Below are 24,914 nucleotides of genomic sequence, written 5' to 3'. Positions count from 1 at the left end.
TCCAGACCATCCCACGCCTGCCCAGGGCCAGAACAGCCTCTTGGGAACACATCTCACAGCAACAGCCCTGGCTTCAAAGCAGGCACATATTGCAGAAGCGCTCAGAAGTGGGACAGAAGTGTTTCGGGAAGCTTCAGCGTGCTCTGGCATTGTGCAGCACAAAGAATAAGAGCACAGCCAGCAAGCCATCTCTGAATAGAACAGAAATAGAACCTTTTTCACTGAATAATACCTTATTTTGGCATGTGTGTTTGTTTACTTCAAAGTTATTTGTGAAATACATGGTGGGGTTTGACCTCTGCAAAGAGAAAACAAGCTGTCTGAACTCCAGGTCAGTTCTTCAAGAAAGTAATATTGTAAGTGATGAAAGCCTTGTCGGCTAATCTAAAGTTGTACAAGTTTTCTTGCTCTCCAGTTGACATTAAAAATCTTGCAGGTGCAAGATTGCAAAGCTCAAGAAGTTAATGAGCACAGAGACCACTCAGTCATCTGTGGGGTTTAATTGTTTTTAGAGCATGCACATTTTTACCAGCCACTCATCACTTCATAAATCCAGGAGAGCTCTTCTCTCATTCCTGCAGTTGAACTGTCTTACTTTTCTGCACATACTTTCCTCCCCCTTTCAAACAAAGCTGTTCTGTTTTTCACAGCCCTATTTCTTCTCGAGGACTGACTCCTCCACACACTTTTCCTCACAGTTTACACCAGGCAAGTTTCTGGCTGGGAGTTGTCGGCATCAGCTGGGGAGGAGGGGGAAGGGAAGCGCTATCAGGAGTGCTGGGGGAGGTCAGGAGTCTATTCATTTCATATTCATCTTCAGAGAAACAGCACAATAAAAGAAAACATTTGATCTAGCAAGCAAACAGAACATTTAGCCAGTTGTTAGAAGCAATTAAAACAAAGGGGCTGGGGAGCTCATTCTATGCCTTTATTTGTCACCTATGCTTTAGCACTGCTCTTGTCATTTTGTTAAGAGCAGAAATTAACCCTGAAGTGCCAGACCATCCCTGCTCAGTGAGATTTCTCCAACCAGGTGTGAGCTCTAATGAAGTTCCCTCTGCAGTCATTCCTGATCAGTGCCAGAGGAGCCGGGGGCACTTTGAGAACACCCACAAATGGGACACCTCTCCAAAAGGGCCCCTCTCAAATCCAAAGTGACCAGATATTCCACGAGTGCTTTGGACAGGGAGACTGATACCCATGAGCTATCCCACTGCTGCTGGAGACAGTCAAGCCATGGCTGAAGGACCAGTGGGAGGGAGCCACGCAGCTCCAGACCCCTCATCTGTGCAGCTTCCCGCTAAATGGCTTTTTGGGTGTGCATTCTCCCAGGTTACTAATGACAATTAATGACACTTGAAAAGCTAAATCACAAGAGGAGACTGCAGAAGCATTCCTCTCCCAAGAACACCCATTTTCATCCATGTGCACAGATCTTCTCTGAAGGACCTTCAAGGCGACCAGCTCTGAATTGCCGGTTTCTGCAGGGCGAGGATTCCTCCTTTGTCTCGTTGTCTTACCTCTCGCTTGTATTTATCACAAACTCAAAATGAAACAAACACTTCTTTTGTGAGGCTCTGACCAGGACAGCAGGAACGAAAGGACAGCTGAATGCAAGAACAAGTGTCATTGTGGTTTTCTATGACCCTCAGTGCTCCTCGCAGGAGCTGCACCAGATGCACGATGAATGGCTGTGCAGAGCAGCGCCACAGAGCAACCTGTCCCAGGAAATGAGACACCTGGGGCCAGCTCCCCGCTCCCCGCCAGGGGCTCAGCCAGCCCGTGCCTCTGCTTGTCACAGCAGATGCACAAAGGAGCCCCCAAGAACCATGAGGCACTGCAGTGGCCGAGGACTACAGCAATGTTTTAAATCTCTGCTCATCAGCCATCCCCTGGTGACTCCAGCAGCATCGTGAGCCCAGCAAGGGCAGAGAGCAAAGGACAGGTGTTTAAAGGGAGGATGGGCAGCAGTTTCTCTAAATCCTACCTGTTTTGCCACAGTATGGTGAGACTGGGACTCTACCACCTAAAGAAAAATCTGTCTGACACCAAGACCACAAAATAAAATATCCAAACCAAAAACCAACATCCTGACCAACATGATAAATGAAAGACAGGCTCCTCAGAGCATCAGATAGTCTGTACCATGGAAAAAACAAGAACTAAGTTGCAACATCTTTAAATTTATCTAATCAAAACAATGAAATAGCAATTAATAATCAACACTTTGATAATACAGACAACCAGCTACGCGAACAACCCTCCCACTGGCCCAAAGGGTTTTTAAATGAGACTTTCTTTCCTGTGTGTCAGGGTTACCCAAAGTGTTGGTTAGTTTTACCCTCCTCATAAAAAGGGTGGCTTGTAGGGCTCTGTTGGGGGACAACAGCATTGCTACATGGAATTCAAACAGCCCCACATATCCCTGTGCCCTTCCCTGCAGAAGGAAGCCGTGATTCAGCACTGAGTAACCATGGTGTGCTTTCTGAGCCTGGAACAACTGCTCCCTAAAAAATAGAAAAGGAAAACAGCCACGGGTAAAGTGACCTGTCCCAGGAGGCGGTCAGAGGACACCTGTCTGTTGGGCTCCCATGGCTCCCCATCCCCAGATCTCGCTGCCTCGCCCTGAGCTCAGCCCATCTCACCTGTGCAGCTCGTCGTCAGAGGGCGAGTACTTGGAGGTGACATCGGCGAGGTCACCAAAGATCTGCTTGCTGTAAACAGTCAGCGAGGAGAGCAGGATCAGCTCCTGCCACGTAGAGCTGAGCAGGCAGGTATAGTCCTTGATGGAGAGTTCGCAGAAGAACGGCAGCTTCTTGATCCAAGCAATCTGCCTGAAAAGCAATTCATCCGCCAGACGACACAGCAACGCAAACAGCTCTGCCTGAGTCACTTTATACCTGCAGGCACAGTTAGTACAAAGGCAGAAAGAACATTAAAAACGTGGAATGACATCATCTGACGGGGAACTTGGAAACAAGGCAAATGCCAAAGGAACTGGGTGTCACCTCATGACAGGAGCCACGATGGTCAGCACCCACCCTGCCCGGGCAGGGGCTGAGGGGAGTCCTCGTGGCCGCCGGGGTCACCCCCCTGCCCAGCACCCAGCCTGGCCTCACCATGCAGCCTGGAGCCCCCTGCCAGCCCCACGCACCCCAGCCCCAGCCTGGTGGGACGGGCGCTGGTTTGCTGCTTGCCCTGCGGCTGCGCCTCGCCCCGAGGATGTCCCCACGTCCCACGCACCCGTCCTCGATGAGCATGGGCGTGCCGAGCGGCTCCAGGTCCTCGGCACACACCAGCTGGCTGATGAGCCCGTGCGACTGCGGGTCCAGGCTGCGCGGCTGCGGCGCCACCAGCGCCGAGTGCGCCGAGTAGCTAAAAAGGTGCGGCAGGTACTGGTAGTGCGTGGACACCGGCGTGCCCAGGTACTGATCCCTGAGTGCAGCGAACCCGTTCAGCTCCACGGACCTACTGGAAAAGGAAAAGCTCTTCAGTAAACCCCAAAACTCCACCTGATGCATTTCAACGTCGCGCCCAGCTCCACCAGAAACGTTAACAGAAAGAGGGAAAGCAAACGGAATGGAAATGCCTTTGTGTTTAGGCCCTGCCCTGCAAAGAGCCGGGTGTGCACTCACAGCAGCCAACTTTACCATAACACCACCAATTACTAACATAAATGGTTTTATTTTCAGAATCTGAGCACAGTGCAGAGAAAGAGCTTATGCAGAATGAGCAATGAAAGGTGATCAAGTTCTCAAGATCTGCAGAAAACACAAACAATACGAACTGAGGTATATTTTAAATATAATTGTAACTCAAGATTGCCTTCCTTTGCTCACAAACATCTCATTTCCCAGTTCAAGTCTCTTCAACCTGGTGACTGTTTGTCATAGAACACAATCAGAGAGGTAAGAACCTGCTGCATGACCAGTGTACACAAAGATGCACACACATGTTTTCCCTACACTGACCCCAAGTATCACTCAGGGAAAGCAATCCAAGATTCCTGTAACACCAAATTCTTCCAGGGGTCATTCCCACCTTGAAGATGGAGTAGAAACAGGTGAAGGCTGGTTGCTCTCAGAAACGCCATTTCCAGGGGAGCTATGGTCACTGTCTCCGTTGTTGCTCCATGACATGTTTGCCTCTCCCTCAAATTCTTGCCCAGACATAATTCTCTCAATCTCTTCCTCTGATATCTGTCAAATACAGGACACAATGGTTACTTTGGCTGGGAAGAGAAACGCAGAGCCTCTGTTGGCAAACACCCTGTTCAGGCACATCCAACAGGGCTGACCCTCCCACCCCCTGCAGGTACCACATCCTTCTCCTGCATTTAACAGCACACGTGGAAAATTCTATTTACAGGTAATCGTGGTGGCCTCCAGCTCCAGCAGTACTGTTAAAGTGAGGGCAGCACAGCAGGCAGGAACTGACACATGAAAAGATGATGTCACATGGACATGGCAACGAGCTGTAAATCAGCCACTGTCACACCGTGAAAAACCTGGGAGTAATTGAGGCCAGTGCATTGGGAACATCACTCAGGACTGGCAGAGGGAATGGCAAACAGGAGGTGGGGCAGGCTCTGGTTTGATAAAGCAATCAAGAGAGGCAAGGTGACACACATAAAATCAGTCAGGAAAACATTTACAGGGAGACAAGAGCTCCCTATTTTCCTCCAGATAAGAACCAGGTGGCACCTGAAGTAGCAATTGAGTATCTAATACTTAAGTTCTAGAGAGCAACATGTATAAAGCTAAAATAGAGTAAAAATTTTGTAACATTGCGTTCACTGCAATATAAAGTTTCAAGAAAGTGCTAGGCATGCTCCTGGAGGAATGTTCCACCTCTAATGGGGAAATGCAACACAAATTTAGAGGCATCTTTTTTTAAAATTCTGAGTATGTCCCTTAATGCAAACAGCAGGAAACAGGTTTGTGTGGTTCCAGGCAGGCTGTGTCTGACACTGCCCAACAGGGCAGAGCGGTGCTTGCTTGGCTCCTCACGCTTTGGGCTGGGCTGAGGGCTCCTTCCCAGGCACTCAGACCCACAGAAATTGCTTTCAGTGTTATTTCTATTTTGCTAAAATAAACAGTAAACTTTTAAAAGACCCCTCTTCCAGAAGCAAGCTGGAAATGGCCATCATTTCTGAGACGTGCGGCACAAGCTGCTGTGCTGCATTCCCTCGCCTTTACAAGGCATCTCTGGACAAGCTGTGCCATCAATCAGACAGACACTCACTGGTGCCCTGCTTGCCACAGCTGAAGGGATTGCAGCAGGCAGCCTGAGATTTACGGGAGTCATGGAGGGACAGACGCCCTTGTGTGGCTCACAAAGGACAGGGTGCAGCGAGCCTGTCCATGTGTCCAGGCAGCACCCAGCTCTGTTCACCAATCTACAGCTCCTGACGTGTTTCTGACAGAGCCAGAGCCCTGCCACGCCAGCAGGAGGCACAGCAGGGGTGATGGAGGCTCAACCAAGCCAGCCCCAGCGCAGGCTGAGCTGCTGCTGTGGTCTGAGCCCAGCCCAGCCAAGGCCAGGAGACCAAAAGCTGAAGGGAACCACGGAGGGACAGCCACACGCGCTCACCTGGACAGGTCCGATGCTTTTGTTTCTGCCTCCTGGCATGCCATCCTCCCTGATTGCTGAAAGACACAACCGAACCTTGGTGAGGAACACTACTGCCAGGTATTCCCAAAGTATGTAAGCAGATACCTGTTTATGTTGAAAGAAGTTTTTATACCTTAAAAGATTCATTTATTTCATTCAAGAAGTTTACAGAGAAACCTCCAGCGCTTGAGCAGCACACACCATGGTTCCCACCCCAAAAAGGCACACACATATCAATGGGCCTACAAGCATTCCTCAAGGATTTCAGTTTCTTCATGTGCTCCTTGAGTGACAGGTAATGAAGAAATAGCAACCCTTTATCACAATTAATTCCAGCATAATTTGAGAAGTGGCACACAGTAAGGAACCCTATCTGACCCCTGGAAATAACCCAGTGAATGCCCAGGACTGCTGGAAAATGAGATGTGGAGGCCAGCACGTCCAACTGCACCACCCACAGCCCCGTGAAGCACCACGAGCCAGAGCCCACCAGAGAGCCACCACCAGCCTGCCACCAACACAGACACAAAGCACTGCACTGCTGGCTGCTAGCCCTGCTCCCACTTCAGAGCGTCACATCTGCTACAGCCACCGCAGAAAACGGAGGGGAGATGTTTGACCCTGCTGGTTGCTTGCAAAGCCACTGTTTAAAACTCAAGTTACCACCCCGAGCTGCACAGCTCCATTTCAGAGGGGCAGCCTCATTTCTCAGCTGCATTTTTAAGGCTCTTTAATCAATTTCCAGGGAGCTGTAGTGAAATCCAGCTACGGGGATTAACCTGGAGCAGTTTGTGTTCCTTGCTTTTCTCTCTGCAGAAGGCAATGGCAGCCCTGCTCCCCGTGTCCCCCCCTGCCAGGTCCCCGTTTATCAGGGCCCGATCTCTTTCCCACCACGACCTGGCCAGACTTGGCAGGAGGCTCTCCCCAGCTGCACGGTGACCTTGCTGCTGCACGGCCTCACCCTGCCTGGCACAGGGGCTGCAGGAGGCCCTCCCGGAGCAGAAAGTGACACAAAATTTAAGCAAAAGTTTCTGTCCCAGAAACGCCACGCTGCTGCTTGGTTTGAGATATCCTCAGCTCAAATCCTGCTCGTGTGCCTCGAGGCTGCTCCTGCAGCTCAGGGAGTGCCTCAGCAGGGCAGAGGAGAGGGCCACGGGACCTGAACTGCCACTGACCTGAACCCCAAACCCCAACCACCAACCTGAGCAATGCACAGCACTGGCTGTTTATTTCCTATGAAAGCTCTTTAAAAAAATATCAGGTTCTCACTTAAAAAAAACCAAAAAGTAAACAAAGCTGCCATAGTTAGCTATTACCCCCTTCAGGTTTTCTAATTTACTGAAACTATGGGAATTCTGGGGGAATTTTTCTCATTTTCCAAGATATTTTACCACTAACTGTGATTTAGAAGCTTTCCTTCAGCTCATTCCATTATGAGCCCTGGGCATAAATTATCATGGTCTTTTGATTTCAAAGCATTATTTTAGCAGACAATAGCTTACACCGGCAACAAAATGTAGGAATGTTTTTGCTGGTGGTCCATCAAAAAGGCCTCATGAATGGTTCCCAAATACAGATGGAATATCATCCTGGTGCTGGTCCTGGCTGGGCTGCATGACAGCCAGTTTCCTCAAAGCATGCTAAGCTCTGCACCTTATCTGAATTGAAAAATTACTGAGGACCTTCAGGGCTGCCTGCGGCCTCCCCGCCGTGGCAGAGACACCGGTGGGGAGTGAAATTCACACGGCTGCTGGGAGAAGGAAGAAAAAGGAAAGGAGAAAATGAAGAGAAGAGGAGGAAGAGGAGGAAGAGGAGGAAGAGGAGGAAGAGGAGGAAGAGGAGGAAGAGGAGGAAGAGGAGGAAGAGGAGGAAGAGGAGGAAGAGGAGGAAGAGGAGGAAGAGGAAGGGAGCAGGGAGGGCGGGCGCGCGGCCGGCAGGTGGCGCTGCGCCCCCGCAGGTGAGAGCCAGCCCCAGGTGAGGGCCCCGCGCTGCCCCCAGACCCACAGCACAGCCCCGACCCCCAGGTGAGGGGCTCTGAGCCGCCCCCAGACCCACAGCACAGCCCCGACCCCCAGGTGAGGGGCTCTGAGCCACCCCCAGACCCAGAGCACAGCCCCGACCCCCAGGTGAGGGGCTCTGAGCCGCCCCCAGACCCAGAGCACAGCCCCGACCCACAGGTGAGGGGCTCTGAGCCACCCCCAGACCCAGAGCACAGCCCCGACCCCCAGGTGAGGGGCTCTGAGCCACCCCCAGACCCCGAGCACAGCCCCGACCCCCAGGTGAGGGGCTCTGAGCCACCCCCAGACCCAGAGCACAGCCCCGACCCCCAGGTGAGGGGCTCTGAGCCGCCCCCAGACCCAGAGCACAGCCCCGACCCCCAGGTGAGGGGCTCTGAGCCACCCCCAGACCCCGAGCACAGCCCCGACCCCCAGGTGAGGGGCTCTGAGCCACCCCCAGACCCAGAGCACAGCCCCGACCCCCAGGTGAGGGGCTCTGAGCCACCCCCAGACCCAGAGCACAGCCCCGACCCCCAGGTGAGGGGCTCTGAGCCGCCCCCAGACCCAGAGCACAGCCCCGACCCCCAGGTGAGGGGCTCTGAGCCACCCCCAGACCCCGAGCACAGCCCCGACCCCCAGGTGAGGGGCTCTGAGCCACCCCCAGACCCAGAGCACAGCCCCGACCCCCAGGTGAGGGGCTCTGAGCCGCCCCCAGACCCACAGCACAGCCCCGACCCCCAGGTGAGGGGCTCTGAGCCACCCCCAGACCCAGAGCACAGCCCCGACCCCCAGGTGAGGGGCTCTGAGCCACCCCCAGACCCAGAGCACAGCCCCGACCCCCAGGTGAGGGGCTCTGAGCCACCCCCAGACCCAGAGCACAGCCCCGACCCCCGGGTGAGGGCCCCGCGCTGCCCCCAGACCCACAGCACAGCCCCGACCCCCAGGTGAGGGGCTCTGAGCCGCCCCCAGACCCACAGCACAGCCCCGACCCCCAGGTGAGGGGCTCTGAGCCGCCCCCAGACCCAGAGCACAGCCTCGACCCCAGGTGAGGGGCTCTGAGCCGCCCCCAGACCCACAGCACAGCCTCGACCCCAGGTGAGGGCTCTGAGCCGCCCCCAGACCCACAGCACAGCCCTAACCCCCGGGTGAGGGGCTCTGAGCCGCCCCCAGACCCAGAGCACAGCCCCGACCCCCGGGTGAGGGGCTCTGAGCCGCCCCCAGACCCACAGCACAGCCCCGACCCACAGGTGAGGGGCTCTGAGCCGCCCCCAGACCCACAGCACAGCCCCGACCCCCAGGTGAGGGGCTCTGAGCCACCCCCAGACCCAGAGCACAGCCCCGACCCCCAGGTGAGGGGCTCTGAGCCACCCCCAGACCCAGAGCACAGCCCCGACCCCCAGGTGAGGGGCTCTGAGCCGCCCCCAGACCCAGAGCACAGCCCCTGGTCACAGCTCTCCCATCTCGCCGCGATGCATTTTCTAAGGAGGATCCCGGTGGATCTGCCGTGAACTGATGACGGTTCCGTGCCTCTGACAGGCGGCTGTCGCATGAGCGGTGGCCCAGAGGCCAGCAACAGCCACACCTAAAGCCATGTGGTGACACTGGGCTGTGGCAAGCGGGATGGCCACTGCCCTGCCTCACTGCATGGCCAGGGCAGCACAGCCAGCTGCCACTTGTGCCGTCCAACCAAGGAATCCCTGCTTTTAACAGGTAACAGCAGCTCCAGAGGTTAAACACATGAAAGACTGGAGTGAGGAGTAGGGACGTGACACCAAAATCAACCACAGCCCGCTCTTTATTACTAATTTCTGAATTACTTCAGACTGCCCATCCTGCAGGTGCCACCACAGCTTTCCACCAGCTCTGCACACGTGGGGATCGGGGTGGCCATCCCTTACCCAGACCACAACTGTTCCCAGCAGAGCCGGTGGTCAGGGAAAACCCTCACACCTCACCCGTGGGCAGCAGCTGCTGGTCTGAGCACCCACGACAGCAAACAGGTAAGATCTCTTGGGATTCTAAAAGCCTGTTCAACTGCTTTAATTTTTGCCTTGTTAGTTGACTGAAGCATGGAAACAGTGACCACTTTGCTCAGTGTAAATACAAATATTCTCAAAATATCTATACGTGCTTTCAATTCATACAGATTTTTCCTCCATACAGGAATGAAGTAGCTCAGAACTTAGCACCTGTGCATCATTTCTAATCCACGCACGATTTTGCTGAAGTTTTGGGGTGTTTTTGCCGGGAGTTTCGGAGGCAGAATTGCCGTACAAGAGGGCTGAGGGAGGGCAGCCGAGGGAAGGGCAGCCCCCACGGTGGCCCTGTCCCCGCTCTGTGCCTCCCCCGTGGCCGTGGCAGGGCCGTGCCGTTACCTTTGCGGTTCATGCCCATCTGGAGGCACTTGAGCAGCCGGCAGTACTGGCACCTGTTGCGCTGCTTGCGGGACATGACGCAGTTCTTGTCCCGGCTGCATCGGTACACCCGCTTGTTGCAGATGCTCCTCTTGAAGAAGCCCTTGCAGCCCTCGCAGGAGATGATGCCATAGTGCAGCCCCGTGGCCCTGTCCCCGCAGATCAGGCAGGTTCGCTGATCCACCCGCTCATCTGCAAGGCAAGAGGGAAGCTTTGAGGAGGAGCCGGCATTTCTGTCAGGTCGGTCTGACTGAGGGGCAGCCACGGTGAGCCCGTGAGGATCCATCCCACAGGGGCAGCTCCCTCCTTCCCGTGAGGATCCATCCCACAGGGCAGCCACGGCGAGCCCGTGAGGATCCATCCCACAGGGGCAGATCCCTCCTTCCCATTAGGATCCATCCCACAGGAGCAGCCACAGCGAGCCCGTGAGGATCCATCCCACAGGGGCAGATCCCTCCTTCCCATTAGGATCCATCCCACAGGAGCAGCCACAGCGAGCCCGTGAGGATCCATCCCACAGGGGCAGCTCCCTCCTTCCCATTAGGATCCATCCCACAGGGCAGCCATGGTGAGCCCGTGAGGATCCATCCCACAGGGGCAGCTCCCTCCTTCCCATTAGGATCCATCCCACAGGGGAAGCCACGGTGAGCCCGTGAGGATCCATCCCACAGGGCAGCTCCCTCCTTCCCATTAGGATCCATCCCACAGGAGCAGCCACAGCGAGCCCGTGAGGATCCATCCCACAGGGCAGCCACGGTGAGCCCGTGAGGATCCATCCCACAGGGCAGCTCCCTCCTTCCCACTAGGATCCATCCCACAGGGGCAGCTCCCTCCTTCCCGTGAGGATCCATCCCACAGGGGCAGATCCCTCCTTCCCATTAGGATCCATCCCACAGGGGCAGCTCCCTCCTTCCCTGAGGATCCATCCCACAGGGGCAGATCCCTCCTTCCCACTAGGATCCATCCCACAGGGGCAGCTCCCTCCTTCCCTGAGGATCCATCCCACGGGGGCAGCTCCATCCTTCCCTTCCCCACTGCAGGCAGGACCCTTGGGGCTCTCCCCAGCAGTCTCCATGGATCTTCCTGCTGTTCTTAGCAGAAAGGGACAGAAACTCCAGTGGGAAAAGAGGGTTCTGAACTGTCCCACCTCAACTGCACAGAGCAGGGTGTGCAAACGCAGAAACCTGGCAGACACCAGTGACTGTGAAATCCTGTCACATCTCACAGACTCCAGGGGCATGAGCCACCGCCCAGAACCCAAGAGAACATCGTTACAGAAACCATCGTACAGCTAAGCCACAGCCATGTGATTTTACAGACTCTTTCCCAAATCTTTGAAAAGCCTTTGGATGACTAAAAATGTAAATTTCAGGGCTCTCCGCAATAGGAGCTGCCACATTCAATTCAGTATTTTAGGACTCTAACGCTGCCTGAGGGAGAGAGCAGAGATGGTGCTCTCTCAGTGAGGAGTCCAGGCAGGGCTGTCACACAGAAAGGAAGAAGGAAATGATGGTGGAGAGACCCCGGCAGCTCACCCAGAATCTCATCACCTCAAACTGCGTAGGGAGGCCTAAACCTCACCTCAACCAAGCCAGCTATGCTTAAAATAATGCCAGCAACTTGCACCAGCAGCTCTTCCTGTAGCAGATGTTTCACAGCTCAACAGTTTAACCCTTTGCACACCAGGCCAAGCTGCCCCCAGCCCCCACATTGTGGTTTAACCCATTAAAATCCCAACAGTTGCTAACAGATCTGCACTGCAAAGGTGGGAGCTATTCAAATACATTCAGGGACACACAAATGTGCAGTATTCCAGTATTCTCCATGGGGTTGCTTTCCCAAATGCCAAACAGGCACTATCCAGATGACTAGATCACCCTGGCTGAGCCAGGCCCTGAGAAGAGAAAGGAACCACTGTGCTGCTTCTCGCTCCATCACACCCTTCCTAGGGATGCGGGTTAAACCAGGCTGCCTCTGGTGTTCCTTGGCCTGAAGGCAGGACAGTGCCATTGCCCACAGGGGCAGAAACACCCACGGCCCAGCAGGACCCAGGAGGTGGCACGGGCTCTCTGTGGCTGCCTGGGGACAGAGCAGGGCACGGCAGCTCCCCGCGCCCACCATCCAGCCTGGGAGCCAACGGGGAGCTCAGAGTGGGCAGACACAGCTGCACAAACCCACACCTCGGGTGCTGCCCACACCCACTGCTCCTGTCTGGACACAGACCTGCCCCAGCCTTTGGGCAGCACCGCTTGTGAAGATGAGCTGAGTCAAACTCGCTCCAGCACAGCACCCAGCCTGACTGTCCTCATCTAGATTTGACCAGGGAGTTTTCTGAGACAAAGGTGTTTATCTACAGGATGCATTTTCGGAGCAGCAGGAGGTAAGAGTCACAGTGAAGTCTTCTCTAGCCTCAATAAAGCCCAAGCAAGCTAACAAACCAGGGTGTAGCTTCTTACTACTGCAGCACATGTGAATGCAAGAGAACTGAATGAGCCAAATGTATTGGGACCAGAAATTAAACCAGTTTTCAGTTACACAAGCCAAGCAAAAATCTAAACCAGCTGCTCCTACTCACAAGCAGCTTTCTCCAGAGCTTAAACCCAGTAGAAACCAGAACCAATCTGTGTTAATCTCTAAAAGGTTTGCCATGCACAGCAAGCACATTTGCACTGTTCTGCAAATTTAACTGCTATAAAACATTAAAATAAAGGGATGAACAAAGGAAACACAGACTTTAAGTGAAGAAACATTCCTGATTTGCACCAAAACATTCCCAGTTTCACATGACAGACCACCTCAGGTATGTGCTGAACCCAAAGGAATGTGGGTGCAGATCAGGATTGGGCTATCTGAGCATCTCTGAAGGGAGCCAGCTAAACATGACTTTGTAGCCACCAAGTGCATAATCTCCACCTTCGGCAATCTGATAAACGCGGGGAGGGGGCCGGGGATTAGCCAGGACAGAGGAGTCCTCTATCTGCAGGGTTTAGCCCAGCCTCAGCTTAACTCCTGGCCCTCCCCCTGCTCGCACAGCAGTGCCATAAATCCCGGGGTCAGCAGCAGCGGCCGGACTCGGGGGGCACGGCCGGGCAGGACCAGGGAATCGCCACCGGCTCCCACGCACGGCCCACGGCAGGACACGCCGGGCTGCTCCGGCACCACGGCACAGCCCCAGCGCTCCCTCCTCAGCCGGGCGGCCCCGGCTGACCACGTCAATGAGGGCTCGTTTCCAGGCACAGCTCGTTTTGTTGTGGGAAGAATAGGGCCGTCACGCAGGCAGTGTGGGAAGCCCGGATGATTAAAGCGAGGAGGAATCAGAACCCTTCCCTCGCCGTCCCCATCTCCCCAGCCGAAGGGGGAGATGGTGTGAGTGGCCCCCCGGCCACAGGAACCGCACACACCTCCAGCAGAAACTGCTCCTCGGCTTCCCAGGTTAAAGCTGGAAACGGCAGCGGCACACCCCGGGAACAAAGACAGACCCCAGGGACAACAGAGGTGTGTGCTCCCCACAAACAAAACTGGGAGACGAAAAATGGTGGCCTACACAAAGTCTTAGAGGTTTAGATCTTTAAAAAGACCCCGCAGGGACCATGGCCACGCTGCTGCCCTGTGCCCACGGGTTTGCCGTTCCCGACCTTTGCCAGTTTTCACCCCACGTAATGCAGCGCCTGGTGTGGGCGAAGGATGGGAGAGATGGGGCAGAACCACAGGACTTCACAGAAATGGCAAAGCACGAGCAAATCTAAAGCAGTTTTGCACTGCGGGTGCTCTGAACTTCCTTAACCTTGAAATTTCACTAGAATATCAACAGATTTTTAAGAGAATAAGCCCTCCCTCCTCCCTGTCTCTGTCACCTCTCATCTCACTGATTCCTCTGGTTTCAAACGCTACACAAGACAACACAGATTAGGGTACAAAGCAATTGATAAGATTTTTTTTCAAATACCTGTTTTATTTCAGAGAGGGAGCCGAGGAAGCTTCCCCCTACCCCCCTACCGAATTTTCCTGATGGGTCTTACATTTAACAAACTCATACACGGGATATTCTGGCTTTGTTCTCCCAACCCATTGTAGCAGGGGCCACTAAATCAAACAGTTGCTGCTACGACAAAAGCACTCACAAAAATCTCAACCTCATCTTGAACCCTGAAGATTTTTATGGCTACTCCCTCGCTAGCCCCTCCCCGAAGCCACATTAAAGGATGTATTGTTTTCAGAGGTCATGGTAGGTTTCATACCACGTACAATGTAAATTCTCCAATAATATGATGATGCTACACAAGAATCACAGAAGATGGAGTAAAAAAGAGGAAAAAAAAAACCTCTCCTCATCTATATTTTATAAGACAAATAGCAAAAGCAATACATTATATTTTTCAAGAAACTGCCCTTTGCCCTCAACAAAATGAGCAGTCTTGATAATTTTTTAAAGAAAATTCCTGTGAAATTCCAAAAGGAAATATCTTACAATCCTGCTGAAACACATAGCAAAGACCCAAAGAGAAAGCACTACGGCACATGAATGAGATTCTAAAACACACAGCAAATAAACTGAAGCATGGGGACACACAGCCAGCACATCCCTGTCCCGGCTCCCACCTGAGCCAGCGCTGAGGACAAACAGCCCGAGCAGTCCTTGCTGGGAGCGGGGGAGTGGCACCGCCGCATTCCGGGAGGGGACCAGGGGCTGGCTGCAGGTCCCCAGGCTGCCGGGGGCTCACAGCCACCCCTGGAGACCCGACTGAAAACTCTACAGCAACTACAGCTCCCTGTGAGATTTACCTTGGAAACCTGGCGGCGTGCTGGTGCAGCCGGCTTGGGGGATTGTCCATAGTGCTGCTTTACGATGGAAGAGAAACAAAGGGTTTATTTCCAAAAGTAAGGCCAAAAGTGAAGGCGCAACCCCTCACCCAAATCCCAGAGCAGACGGTGCTGGGATTTGGCCTGGCTGGAAAGCAAGAGGGAGAACGAAAAAAGCTGCCACAGGCAAAACTTCCCATTTATAAAACAGAACGTGAATTTACAGCCAAGAAAATCTTTTACAGCTGAGAAAAAATTACAGGCAACACTCAGCACTGCAATTCATTAATATATATTTAACATCTTTTCAGCAGTGTGCCAGTTATTTGCTTCTTGATTAACTGACCCTATCGCAGCCCCCTGCAGCACCCTTTAGCTGGGTTTAAATCTCAAGCTGCTAAATACCAGCTGTTTGGGGAGGGGGGCAGAGGGGGAGATCTCACACATGTGTTACTTAAATCCCAACCGCATCTCACTCTCCTCTCGCCTCTGGTGATGCCTGGAACACAAACAAAAGTGTTGGGGTTTCTTTTTCCCTCTATTTTTCCTAACGATGTTTCTCACTGTCAATTTTTAGTTTCAAGAAAACCATCCTGTGAAATTCAAGCCCCAGAACTGGAGGAACTCCCCCCTCAGTGTGAAGCGCTGCATTGTCCAAACAAGCCCACCCCCAAACCAGGCGCCTTTGCTTCAGGGGCCTTTTTTTTTTTTTTTTTTAACTTATAATCGATGAACACAGGGATTAAATTTTCTGTGCGTTGCCCCCTGCTCGGGACGGCAGCGAGCTCGGCGGCAGAGCCCGCGGCCGGGCGCACAAAGGGCCGGGGCGTCCCGCTCCTGCTCCCCATCACCCCGCAGATGGGGGTCCCAGCCCCACGCTGGAGGCGGGCGAAGGCACCGCGTCCTGCCTGGCCAGCCCGGCTCAAAGAGCAGATTGTGCTGCCCCGGATCAGGCCGGCCGTGGTGAGAGCTGAATAGAATTAACCCTCTGTGAACTAAAACAAAAACATTTGTGTGCCCAGCTGGGAGAAAGGTTAATTTAAATGGACAAGCCTCCTGTAAAAGAAAAAAAAAAAAAATATATATATAGGTAGGAGGGGAAAGAAAGAGGAAGCCTGCAACCTTATTCCCTGTACTGTAAAAAGATGTTCTAGTCACAGAGAATCTCATTTTAAAAAGAGACAAGTTAGTACTAGAAAGAAAAGAGGAGAAATGCTGCACTAGAGGAATGGCCAGTGCATCTCACGCTGCTCTCCCTTTCCAGTAATGAAAACCCAAACTCACGGTCTTATTCCACCCTGATTCTGTTTCTGCCCAAACAGAGTTCAATCAAAAGAAAACCCCCATTAAAACACCCAGAAATCATCAGCTGCTCCTTTTCGGCTCGGTATAAATCAAGAGCGTGCAGCTGATGAAACCCATCACCCTTCCCCTGCCTGGGACACATCTCCATTTGCATATCAAAAACTCATCTGTGAAATGCAGCTCCTCCCGGGCAGGGGAGCCCCGGCCCCGGCGCTGCCTCACCCCGACCCCAGCCCCGCGCCCCACGGACCGCACGTCCCGGCGGGCGGGGGCTGCCGAGGGACACGGGGCGCTGCGGGACCCCCGCCCGCTCCATTGTGCGGGACGGGGAGAGGACGGATCCTTCACTCCAGCCAGTTGTTGCACAAAGAGTTTGGAACAAAAGCCCGCACACCAAAATGTGCCCGATGGCCGGGACCGCAGCTGGGGACACGCACGAGGGTCTCGGTCGCGCTGCCCACGCTCACAGACCGACTCCGAGTTCAGTCGCTCTCTCAAGCCATCAACTTTCGCTGATCCAATTTTAGCAAAATAAAGCTCCGTGCGCGCTCCCTGCCCTGGCTCCAGCGCGGCCGGCACGCTCTGAATTAACGACTGGGTTACACTGCTTTGGTTTTTTTAATTGGTACATTTCAAAGCGGTAAGATGAAGCCCTGACTTGCCTGCCCTAAAACCTATCCTCTTGGCCCTATCGAAGCTGTCTAGATGTGCAACCACTGAGAAGGATGCTGAATTAAGAAAATCTGAAACTAACCCCACCCCCAGCAGTCCGGGCTGCGGGAGCAGGGCCTGGGCACCACCGAAACAGCGACTTCTCCAACGTGTGTTACCAAACACGCAGTGTTCTCTCCTGAAATATTTCATCCTCACTCTGAAGGTGAGCTTTACCGCTGTCTTCAGTCACAGAGGGGAAAAAAGGCTGCAAATACCGGGGGGGGCAGCGCCGGTCCCGGGAGGGAGGGCGGGCGCTACCAAGCGCCTCCGTGACCCCGATACTATCCATAATTAACGATACTAAAAAAAGCTCCTCCAGATGGTCGGAGGGATTAGGAAGTTTAAAATATAAATAAATCAAGCCACAAAACAAACTAATGCCCTTTTTTTTTTTTTTAATTGCATAATCCTGCTCGCAGCCCAGGGCTACGCTGCCCGGCCCCCGCGCCCCGGGAGCCGTGAGAAGGCAGGAAAAGGGGAAAGCCCTCACGGCTCCTTGTCCCCGCGGTCCCGGGCGGCCCCGCACGCCGCGGTCCGGGCCCCGCACGCCGCACCCCGCGGGCGCCCGGACGGGGCGGCCCCGGCCCGGTAGCGGCGGGGGGCGGCGGCCCCGGGCCCGCGCAGCCTCCGGCGGCACCGCCCGGACAAAGGCCCGGCCCCGCTCACCTTCCATGCAGGTCGAGTCCCGCTTCATCCCCGGCCGGCTCCTAGGGCCGCCTCATGGCGGCGGCGAGCGGGCAGCCCGGCTCGGCCATCGCCGCCGCCGCGGGCCGCCCTATGCTAACGACGTGATGTCAGCGCCGCCCCCGCCGCACCGGCCCGCGGGGGGGCCGGGCCCCCGCCCGCCCGGCAGAGGGGCTGAGCGACCGGCCGAGACCGACCGAGAGACTGACCGGCTGAGAGACCGACCGACAGACCGGCTGAGACCGACCGACAGAATGACCGGCTGAGAGACCGACCGACCGACAGACCGGCTGAGAGACCGACCGACAGACAGACCGGCTGAGAGACCGACCGACAGACAGACCGGCTGAGACCGACCGAGAGACAGACCGGCTGAGACCGACCGAGAGACAGACCGGCTGAGAGACCGACCGACCGACAGACCGGCTGAGAGACCAACCGACAGACCGGCTGAGAGACCGACCGACAGACCGGCTGAGAGACCGACCGACAGACCGGCTGAGAGACCAACCGAGAGACTGACCGGCTGAGAGACCGACCGACAGACTGACCGGCTGAGAGACCAACCGACAGACTGACCGGCTGAGAGACCGACCGACAGACCGGCTGAGAGACCGACCGACAGACCGGCTGAGAGACCGACCAACAGACTGACCGGCTGAGAGACCGACCGACAGACAGACCGGCTGAGAGACCGACCAACAGACCGGCTGAGAGACCAACCGACAGACTGACCGGCTGAGAGACCGACCAACAGACCGGCTGAGAGACCGACCGACAGACTGACCGGCTGAGAGACCGACCGACAGACAGACCGGCTGAGACCGACTGACAGGTCGGCTGAGACCGACTGACAGACAGACCGGCTGAGAGACCGACCAACAGACCGGCTGAGAGACCGACCGACAGGTCGGCTGAGACCGACCGACCGACCGACCACAAGACTGAGCGACCGGCTGACAAACCGATCCTCCAACCGACAGACTGACTGACAGACCAACTGACAGACTGACCGACAGACCAACAGGCTGACTGACTGAACGACTGACAGACTGACTGATTGCTGCCACTGCCGTGAGGCATGGCCTGGGCAGTTGCCAGGAGGCAGCAGATACTGGCCATCACCACCAACTACCGGCCATTGGCCACCAGCTGTTGGCCACCAGCCATCACCACTGGCCACCAGTTTGCACAGTCCTTCCACCAGCTTGCCAGGGAAGTTGAGAGCGCTGTTCACTGTGGTGTGAAACAGGTACCACTGACACACACATCAACAAAACCCAGGGATCCCCAGCATGAAGATAAAAGTTGCCCAGAGTAGCTGTGGCTGCCCCATCCCTGGACGTGTTCAAGGTGAGGCTGAACAGGGCTTGGAGCAACCTGGTCCAGTGGAAGGTGTCACTGCCCGTGGCAGGGTGAGCTTTAAGGTTATTTCCAACCTAAATCAGAAAATTATTTCATGAAACTGATAACAAGTATTGGCTGAAAACTTTTGTTTTATCACCAGTGAAAAGCAGTACAGACACAGGCGTACCAGCCAACAGGCACAGCTCACCATGCTCAGGTCAGTGCCCTTGGGGAAGCCCTTTCCCATGCCCACACCTGGCAGAGCACTGTGAACATGGACTGGGACTTTCAGTTCCCCAGGACTGGGAATTCAGGTGCTGCTTTGGTCTTTGGTGGTGGTCACTGTGGGGCAGGGGACTGGAGCCCTCCTCGCAGGGGTCTGCACAGCTGAGACACTGGAGTTAAAGTGGAACACAATAAATCCATGACTGATTTAGCTGGCCACCTCAAAACAGGTACCACTGGCAGCACTGATCATGGTGAGCTCTTCATCAGACACAGCCACGTGTGGCTGCACCAGAAAATATTTTCATGAAGCTCTTCTGCCCCTTCATCCTCCCTCTGGGATGAACTCAGCCTGGGCTACAGTGCAGCTCATGTGCCCAATAAACTGTCCTGGTGCTCAGCTGTGTTTGATCAGCCCAAAACAATGCTCACCACACCACAGCGTCTAAGGGAAGGCCCAAGAGCATTTCTTCTGATGCCCAATCCAACCTGTCATCCAGATGTCTGGATACCTCAAAACTGGCTTTTCTCAAAAGCCACAGTTTGCTTCTGTTCCTCGTCCTGAGGACTGCAGCACCCAACTGTGCTCTGAGAAATGCCTGGCTTAGAATAAACAAGGCACAGAGGCAACAAAAGAGGTCATATTTCACTCCATCCCAAGCCTGAAATTTTATTGCTTTCTGGTGACATCCAGCAATGCAAGTAACCTTGTGAGCATGCAGGGCAGAGCTCAGTGGTGTCCTCCTGGCAGCCTGGGCCCCCTGCTCCAGCTGACCCTGCTTGGGCAGGGGATCTGGCCACCAATCCCATCCCCAACCCTAACCCCAACTCCAACCCTTCCATGATTCTCTCTATCATAATCCTGTTTTTAACCCAGCATTGCTGCACAGCAGGTGCCTTTGCAGGAGCGGGCTCTCACAAGCCCACCCTGCACTGCTTTGCTGAGGTTGTAAATCTGTGCAGCTCTGTGTCAGTGAGACCCTCGTGGGGCTGACCTCTCCTTTATCAGTCACCAAACCCGGGCTGGCTGAGGAGCCGGTGCCGCCGCCCTGCAGCACATGGCCAAGGTAAGCCAGCCCTGTGTGCACTATTGACACAGCTGTTTGCAATTGTGCTGCTCCCAGAGCTCCACATTCTTCATCCCATGCGAGCCCTTCGCTGGCTCCCGGCACCCCTCGGAGGAGTGTGACCAGAATGCAGAGTGCTTATTTTGTAAAGCCACAACGTGGTGTGGACACAGCAGGCTGAAATGAAGCAACTTAATCTCCAGATAACACAAAGTTGCTCCCACAACTGCTGTTCGGACCCAAAACACACACACCAAATAAACCTCCAAAACAAACCCACCCCCCCACCCCGCCCCACTTCTGTAACTGCAATTATAGACAAAACCTGGCTGGGAAAAATGATAATTGTCCAAACAACCAAAATATTCCAAATTATTCAAAACTCACATTAAATACACACGGCAGTTTATGCATACGAAATCCTTAAGGGCAGAAAATAATTGCAGAGATCCAAAACTATTCTGTAAAATCACAGGCCAACTGGGAATGGGCAAAGGGCAGGTGAAGAGACAGGAAAAAAGAGTTCTGTTGTCTGACCCAAACAGCCATGCAGCAAGTCTGGGCAAAAGGAAAATAAAGTAGAAGATTCTTATTTTAGCCTGTATCAGCCAATTCCCACCCCAGGCAGAAGAACCTGATGCTACTGTAACCAACACCTAAGAATTTATAACGACACCAGTTCACAGCAGTAAAAGCCAAAAGCATTGCCAAAAAGTGGGCAAGTGGCACTGCTGCCTGCAAGGGATTTATTGTCCTGATGTTAAAGCCATAAGGGACAGGCACAGGAAGCAAGAGGAAGTCCTGCCCCTCTCCCCCTGTTCCCTGGTGATGTGCCATGAGATCATCATTCCAAAGAGAAGGAATTCTCAAAAGATGTGACCTTTCTCAGAAATATGGAGACGAAGTGGCATCATGAGCCATCAAAATGGATCGAACAGTGCCAGGCCAGGCCAGGCCAGCTCTCCCAGGACACTCTCTGCCAATACCATCACTTGTCACAGCCAACCCCAGAAACTTTGATGAAAACCCCGAATTTGGGCAGAGCAGGGTTGGCAGAGCTGTGTGGCCCCAGGACAGGGGCAGCCCTTCCATGAGCTCTTGCTCTCCCACCCACGGCCACAGTTTCATAATTCCCCGCGCTGCAGCGGGGCTCTGTCCATTTTCATGACAATCGGGGCTCTGTTGTGTCCCCGCAGTTTGAGCCATCAGCCCCTTTGTGGCAGGAACAAAGTCCGGGCTGCGACAACAAAACCCAGCACATCTCGGCGCTGAAGGCGACAAACCCAGGGCTGCCCCCACACCACTGAGCTGGCCACGGACCGAACGACAACACCGAAGGGGATTTGATTTCAAGCAACGAACAGATCCTAAGGAAATACCCGACTCCCGGCTTAGTTTTCTTTTTACCAACAACGGTGCTGCTGGCAGCGCCTGAGCCCGCACGGGTCGGCAGGAATCTGGGGAACGAGACCCAGCACCCACAGCCAGAACCAGCCTGGTTTGCAAATACAGCCGAAAAAATGACAAGAATTCAGATGAACACATCTCAACAGCCTCGGTACTGTGGACATTACTGCTTTCAGGCTCTGCAGTGACAGAACTGGTTGGAGGTAAACACAGCGTGTACTTTCCCCAAAAGAAAAATTCCAGTCACTATGGATGCAGCTATTTCAGAGAAAAAAATTAAAAATTAATATTAAATTGCTTAGAGAAGCTATGGAAGAAACTGCAAGGAATGATAATAAACATCCACCTGATGTCTGAGCTGTTCTTGATAATGGTTTAACAACAGATCAGGTAATTCCTCTCCTCCCTGGCATTAAATACACCAGGAGTGTGGTGTTAATAATTCTAGTGAAGGTGGTCACTTGGTGCACATAAAATTAAGCAATTTTCTCCTTCTTACTAGTTTGATAGGTCATTGTGTAAATTGAATCCTTCTATCAATTTCCGGTTTTATCTGTTTGTTTTTATTTTTATTCACCTGGCTACCGAATCTGCCATCCCAGACAGCTGAGTGGTTACAAGAAGCGTTTCATTGCACCTCTCTTGGTGGGTGACACACAGCAGAGAGCAGCTCTGTGTAACAGAGGAAAAGGCAGGGGGGAGGTTAAGGGCTCCTCAGAGAGGTCGCCTTCAGAGGAAAAAGGGAAAACAAATGGGATTGTAGGCATGGGAAGTATATGGTTTTACTGCCTTAGTGGGAAAGTACAAGAAAGGGGAATTGCAAAGGGAGAAGCTTTACATTTCTATGAGGAGGCAATCCAGTTCCTTTCCCTCCCTATGGGATGGCTCCATCCATTCTAAGAGTGCGCCTCCTGTAACCCCCAGTAACCACCTCAGGTCACACAGCATCAGAGCATACGGGAAAACACGGGGAAGTCCTTGGGCTGGGTCCTGGCACCAGCACGAGCCTCACAGAGCCTCGAGCACTGCACGGCTGGAGCAGCAGCGGGCCCAGGGCAAGGTCTGAGCCATGCGCCTCCTCCTGAGGGCAGCTGCTCCTCCCAGGGGTCGATATTCAGAGCCCGCAGCAGATGCAGCAGTGGGGCTTTGTCCCGGCGTGTCCTACCTAGAGAAGCAGTGCACCCATCAGCCAGGACACAAATGAGCCCAAACCTCTTCATCCAAACCTGCGCAGACGATGATGCTCAGCAGGATGCAGGAACGGAGGAGGGGCCTGTATGCCAGGAGGCAGAGAGTATCTCCCAGATTTGAACAGGTGGGAAAATTCTGTGCATTGAAGTGATAAACTGAAAACCAAAAGATGACTTTATGCCAGACTTAGACAAACTGCAGTCATACAGATACACCAGCCTGCTGCAGTTGCTGGTGTTTTTAATAATAGCAACAACAGACCAAGTTTGTTATTATAACTGTAGTTGTTATAGCTCTGAACAGTATTTACAAATTTCAGCTTGGTGATGAGCAGCAATTTTTTGCATGGCCAGGGAAAAACAAACAAACAGTGAGGACATTTCCTCAAATTTCAGGTCAGGTGGCAAAACAAAGAAGAAAAAACCTTCAGAATGACAACCGCAGCCAACACGTTGTTGGGACTGCAGCAGCTTGGGAGCTTCTTTGGATCCTTAGGTGTTGGGGAAAGTCCTGTTTGGGAACGTCCTGGCTGCTCCATGCCTCTTACACAGCGGTGAGACTCGGCAGAGGGACAGAGGGACAGAGGGACAGGGAGGTGGCACACCGTGACAGCACAGAGAGACCCGGGCCACGCGCGGGACGTGGCCGCGATGCCGAGCACAGGCCGAGCAGCGCACGGCTGTCACCGGGCACGGAGAATGGCGTGGGCTGCGTCGGGAAGCACCGACGGGTCCGCACCCACGGGCTTCACAGCGAGTTTAACACGGGCTGCGCTCCCGGGCTCCTGCGGCACGGGCCCGGCCCCCGCGGGTCCGCGCGGCCGGCGCTGGACGGGAGAGGGCAGCACCCGACCGAGGACACGGCGAGCGGCACGGCGGGAACGGGACACCGGGAACGGGGACGGCACAGCGGGAACGGGGCGGCACTCCGGGAATGGGGCGGCACACCGGGAATGGGGCGGCACACCGGGAATGGGGACGGCACAGCGGGAACGGGACAGCACACCGGGAACGGGGACGGCACAGCGGGAACGGGGCGGCACTCCGGGAATGGGGCGGCACACCGGGAATGGGGCGGCACTCCGGGAACGGGACAGCACACCGGGAACGGGACAGCACAACAGGAACGGGACAGCACACCGGGAACGGGGACGGCACAGCGGGAACGGGGCGGCACACCGGGAATGGGGCGGCACAGCGGGAATGGGGCGGCACAACGGGAACGGGACAGCACACCGGGAATGGGGACAGCACACCGGGAACGGGGGCGGCACAGCGGGAACGGGGCGGCACTCCGGGAATGGGGCGGCACAGCGGGAATGGGGCGGCACACCGGGAATGGGGCGGCACTCCGGGAACGGGACAGCACAGCGGGAACGGGACAGCACACCGGGAATGGGCGGCACACCGGGAACGGGACAGCACACCGGGAACGGGGACGGCACACCGGGAATGGGACAGCACACCGGGAACGGGACAGCACACCGGGAACGGGGACGGCACACCGGGAACGGGGGCGGCACGCCGGGAACGGGACAGCACACCGGGAATGGGCGGCACACCGGGAATGGGCGGCACACCGGGAATGGGACAGCACACCGGGAATGGGCGGCACACCGGGAATGGGGCGGCACAGCGGGAACGGGACAGCACACCGGGAATGGGCGGCACAGCGGGAATGGGGCGGCACACCGGGAATGGGGCGGCACTCCGGGAATAGGGACAGCACACCGGGAATGGGGCCGGCACACCGGGAACGGGGCCGGGCACACACAGAGGGGCCGGACACACACCCGGAGCAGAGCCGGGCACACCCAGCGGCCCCAGCCCAGCCCCTCCCGGGACATCCCCGGTCTCACCCGGCTCTGCCCAGCGCGGAGCGAGCACGGCACCGATGCGGGCCCGGTTCAGCCGCAGCTTCGGCTCCCTCGCTGCCCCGAGCAGCCCCCAGCAGCCTCCCCTCCCCGGGGCCGCACTAAAGGGTCCCGCTCACCGGCTGGATGGCACTTCGGGTTCAATCTTCCCGCAATTAGCTGTTCTGCAGTAGGAGCAGCTATTTAAAATGTCCCTTTCCGCTCCCAATCATCTTTAAGTGTTCAATTTAACTTGTTGACGTTTGTAATCCCATTTTCCTTTTTTTACAAGAAAAGG

The 24,914-nt window shown here is 54.9% G+C and overlaps 1 protein-coding gene across 4 annotated transcripts in view; it reads right to left on the bottom strand.

The window, feature by feature from the left end:
- NR6A1 (nuclear receptor subfamily 6 group A member 1) overlaps window positions 1-24,914 on the bottom strand; it is a 75,528-nt gene that overhangs the window by 8,024 nt on the left and 42,590 nt on the right. For 2 of the 4 annotated variants that reach the window (XM_068210899.1, XM_068210901.1), the window contains 5 exons: window positions 9,986-10,216; window positions 5,593-5,648; window positions 4,042-4,199; window positions 3,244-3,471; window positions 2,646-2,900 (listed from right to left, as the gene is read on the bottom strand). In XM_068210899.1, the coding sequence (XP_068067000.1) occupies window positions 2,646-2,900; window positions 3,244-3,471; window positions 4,042-4,199; window positions 5,593-5,648; window positions 9,986-10,216 (928 nt within the window). Of the gene's footprint in view, window positions 1-2,645; window positions 2,901-3,243; window positions 3,472-4,041; window positions 4,200-5,592; window positions 5,649-9,985; window positions 10,217-17,509; window positions 17,648-24,914 lie in introns of those variants that run through there. The other 2 variants (XM_068210902.1, XM_068210900.1) reach the window with 2 other exon arrangements.

Source organism: Anomalospiza imberbis, chromosome 21 (genome assembly GCF_031753505.1).
Source record: "Anomalospiza imberbis isolate Cuckoo-Finch-1a 21T00152 chromosome 21, ASM3175350v1, whole genome shotgun sequence".
In the NCBI taxonomy this organism is placed as follows: Eukaryota; Metazoa; Chordata; class Aves; order Passeriformes; family Viduidae; genus Anomalospiza; species Anomalospiza imberbis.
This window is presented reverse-complemented; position numbering and strand designations above follow the sequence as displayed.